The sequence below is a fragment of the Sinocyclocheilus rhinocerous genome, unplaced genomic scaffold (assembly GCF_001515625.1).
Source record: "Sinocyclocheilus rhinocerous isolate Xijiao unplaced genomic scaffold, SAMN03320098_v1.1 scaffold2189, whole genome shotgun sequence".
Taxonomy (NCBI): Eukaryota; Metazoa; Chordata; class Actinopteri; order Cypriniformes; family Cyprinidae; genus Sinocyclocheilus; species Sinocyclocheilus rhinocerous.
The window spans coordinates 37903-42285 of NW_015645558.1; the positions used below are offsets into that span (position 1 = coordinate 37903).

At 38.0% G+C, this 4383-nt stretch overlaps 1 protein-coding gene across 3 annotated transcripts in view; it reads left to right on the forward strand.

Annotated features, from left to right (window-relative positions):
* Positions 1 to 4383, forward strand: part of LOC107706605 (enhancer of polycomb homolog 1-like) — a 45771-nt gene that overhangs the window by 25016 nt on the left and 16372 nt on the right. For all 3 annotated transcript variants that reach the window (XM_016510358.1, XM_016510359.1, XM_016510357.1), the window contains exons 3-4: positions 2114 to 2259; positions 2828 to 3034. In XM_016510358.1, the coding sequence (XP_016365844.1) occupies positions 2114 to 2259; positions 2828 to 3034 (353 nt within the window). The remainder of the gene's footprint in view (positions 1 to 2113; positions 2260 to 2827; positions 3035 to 4383) is intronic.

A 4383-nucleotide genomic window follows, 5' to 3' on the forward strand; every position in this document is an offset into this window, starting at 1 on the left:
ATTATTAGTAATAGAAAGGCAAACATTACAATACTTTCTCGTTTTCTGTCAGCATTCAGCAAATACGCATTTACATCATTTAAACAAATCTTTGAATGGCTAATGAACATTTAATTTCACAAACCTTGCAAACTTAGTCGGATCCAGCTGTGAGATCTTGTGAAGTGTGCATTTTTACCCTGCATGATCGCGTGTTCTCTGTGTGACGGTCGGTCCGTGTGAATTGAATGCTTTAAACTTTAAGCTCATGAATTCAAATTATGCTGCACTTTATGCATTTGCCCACTGTCATATTCATGTCATTTTCTCTGTGTGCTGTATGTAAAATGAGTGTTACCCTGGCTTTATTTGAAAAATATGATTCCCAATGCACACAAACTTCCCAGAATACGGAGTGCCCTGTTGGTTACGGTGTTTACTTCCTTTTTAATTATATTTTTATTAAATATTTACTTATTTGTGAAAAATACTTTGTCATCTAAAGTATAAGTATGTTTATTTTACACATTTATTTTTTAATCCATTGTCAAATGATTTCAAATTTCTTAAATATTAAAATTAAAAACGAATTATATCGGCTATCGGCCCCCCTGCTTTCCAAGATATTTTTCTCTGATTGGCCATTGCATTCATAAGCTCAACAGCATTTTGTGTGATTGGTTATAATGCAGCGCTGTACAAACGCGTCTGTCTCTGGCACGTGCCCCCTCACTTTGAATGGGCATGACGCCTCTACATGTACTAACAAAAACATCTAAGAATGTATCTTTTATTCTCCAGTACTGAAAGCAGAACCGATAAGGGAGCTCTTGATATGCGTTGTGACGCAGCTCTTGCAAATTACCTTTTTTTTTTGTTCGTTGTCTGTCGTTTCGAAGCTTAAGTTACATATGTTTTTCTTTTGTTTTAATTTGCCTAACTATCAATCTGACCCTGTAGACGCCATAATCCCACTCTGTCTATCTCCCGCTTTCTGTTGTTTTTTTTTTGTTTTTTTTATGGTGGGCGTTTACGCAGTTGGCTAGAGCAGTGCTGATTGGGGAGAACGGAGGTGCGCTCACTCTATTGGTTAGTAAGGCTGGCAGTCATGTATATGCTCTGGAACAGAGTAATATCGCGTCCACATCGCAGGCTTTGCGATTAGCAAATCGTGATTCGATTTCGATTAATCGCACAGCCCTAATAGTCACTAAACACGATCCATTTATACTACATGTTAACCAGGAGTCACTCTCACTATACTCACTCACTATATAAGAGCGGCTGTATGCGGTGGTTTTGGCTATATAATTTTTTTTTTTCCTCATGCAGTGCACTGCCTGTGCCTGAGTAACAAACTATGTGCATATTAACAGACGAACTATGTATATTCGTGTTTAGAAGTTTAAACACTCAGTATGCGACAGGTGCTTGGAAACGCTGTTTTGCACTCATTTACTGATGAGTCGGCTGCGGTACGGCCAATTGAATGTGCTGCTTCTGTGCTGCTCACTGCACAGAATAGACGCCGAGAGAGACGATACTGCGCCGGGAAAGTAAGACCTCGCGGGAAGTACTGGCGAAATCTTCCAACTGAATGAAAGCTAAGGTTTATCCAGAAAAGTCGCTAGGTTTGTCAGTATCTTCCTTTTATGGAAAAAAGATGCTAAAAGGGTCTGAAAGGTGCTGAATATAGTGCTAAAGTTGCACGTGTGTGTGTGTGGGAGCTGATGACAACAGGCAGTGGATATTTGTGGCAGTCATTGTGGATATTGTGGCGGGCCACCACAAATAAATCAATGTATGGGAAACACTAGAAATTCTTAGTGTTGTAATAATAGGTGCTGAATGTGAGTCAAAATCTGTGTTTTTGTCTCAAAAACTTGCTCTTTTAAATATTAAACATAAAATGCTCTTATTGGCTTTGTCACATCAGTGACTTCAATTACAGTAAAAATTGTGGGAAATGCTGGGATTTTGACCTGACTGAAATCTATTCATCGTAACTCAGAAGAGAAAAGTGGCCATATTCAAACCTGGGACTTGCTGCAAACTTCTAAATGAAAAACTAATATCTGAAAGGAGTCCTAAGCTTTCTTCAAGTGTGTTTAACCTCCACTGCTTCTTTCCACAGCTTTCAGTCTGGATACAGAGCAGCCGGACTACGATCTGGACTTGGAGGATGAGGCTTTTGTGAATAAGCTGAAAAAGAAGCTGGAGGTGGAGGCCCTGCAGTTCGAGGAGATGATTGACAGATTGGAGAAAGGCAGCGGACAGCAGGTTATTAAAAAGATTCACTGCTTACAATGAGAACTGCAGAATAAAAAACCTCTGGGATTTCAGTCAGTGATGCCCGAAACTTTAAATTGAAAGCTGAAGTGATTCTGCTAAACCTTTCTCTCTGAATTCAGGATATCGCTGTGTGGAATCCTTAAATCCCACAAACCAGGAGTTATAAAGTTTAAATTGGTGATTGACTGATGCAGATATCTAGAGCAGTTGACAGATGAACAGCTATGAGCCAATGCTGATGGACCGTTGATAGTACCTTGATAGTATATCTTTACCTTGACAGTAGAGATATTTATAATGTTAGAAAAGGTTTCTATTTCAAATAAATGCTGTTCTTCATGCTCTGTATTCATCTAATTCTTTAAAAGAAAAAAATGCATCATGGTTTGCACAAAAATATGAAGCAGCACAACAGTTTTCAATAGTTAATAATTATATATATATATTTATTATACGTAAACTATATATGTATTTTATTGTTGCTATCATTATTACTACTACTACTACTAATAATAATTGCTTTGTTGTTTGTTTACCATTTCTTTCTGTACCACAGCTGGTGACCCTACAGGAAGCGAAGCTTTTACTGAAAGAGGACGATGATCTGATCAGGGAGGTGTTTGAATACTGGAGCAGGAAGCGGAAACTGTGTAAAAATGGATCCCTCATCCCAACCATCAAGCAGGAAAAGCGGGATGGTTCCAGTACCAATGACCCCTATGTGGCCTTCAGGCGCAGGACTGAGAAGATGCAGACGAGAAAGGTGAGCAGTTCTGGTCAGAGCCATGGCCGTATCGATGTTGTTTTCCTAATCCTTTTAAAGTGTCATGAAACCCCCTGTTTCAGCACTGGTCTTTCACACCTTAGATCTGAAAAAGACTCCAGAAATGGGCAAAATAAACTGGTAAAACTGTGGAAAAGTGGGAGTGTAGAGGGTGGGAAGAGGGGAGAAAACCAATAAGTCTAGACATAGTCTCAGAAAAATGGCTGCAGGAATCTCATTTTTCGTGGTGGTATCTTCAAATTTGAAATATAAACTCATGAGACATGTGACTTTCAACCCATTACTTTTCTGGATTTGTCCAGGACTGATTTCATGTATTTGTATATGAAATAAAAATAAAAAAAATTCAGTGTGGTACAATTTTTTTTCAAGGCACTTCCGTGTCTATAACTTTTTATCTTTTTGAGCATTATCAACTCTGGATGATGGATAGCAAAGCCCAAAGAGTCTTCTTTCCAAAGACACCAAAATTGTTGTTAGGAACTGTTACCATTTTAAGTTAGGTAGATCATTTTCAGCTGTGAGTCCCAAAATGGGGGGTGCAGGTTAACAGGTTAATGCTGATCCTCTAACAGCCTGGATAGATGAAAGCAACTCAATACAGTGGCCACTTTGGTCGATCTGTCAGCCTTAAAAGTGTCTGTATTCAACACTTTTGAACCCTTCCTTCCCCCCCTGAAGTCCACACAATTTTGTAATTATGGCATCTACTAACTAGACCATGCTAACAAGCAATATTTTGACCCCTTTGGGGTAAGCTGGGTTGTAAATGCCTGAGTATGTTTTCATAGTACATGCAATTCCAGGCAGCCTATTAATATTGTTTTGATTGCTTTACTGCAAGCTTAGAAATAACTAGTTAAATGACAATGGAAAACAATACATTTACAAACCCTAGGGATGTAACGATTAACCGCGAGCCGGTTGAAAATCGATTCAAATATGTGACGATTCAAATCGGTTGAGATGCTAAACAAATCGCGATTCAGTTAGGGGTGGGAGTTTATATGAATGTATGTCTGAGGGGAACTCAATTTGGTTTTATTTACATATACATTAAATTTAAATTTTGTTATTTAGCAAATGCTTTTATCCAAGGTGACTAACAAATGAGGACAATAGAAGCAATCAAAACCAACAAAAGAGCAATAATATGCAAGTGCTATATTAGTATATAAATTCTTTGTGCAATTTCACAAAGAAACGTACAGTATTTTGTCTAAGCAATAATAAAAGGACACATTTAATTTATAATTTGTCTTAAATCTCATTTTGTTAAAAAAAATCGTGAATCGAATCATGAGTTGAGTGAATCGTTACATCCCTAC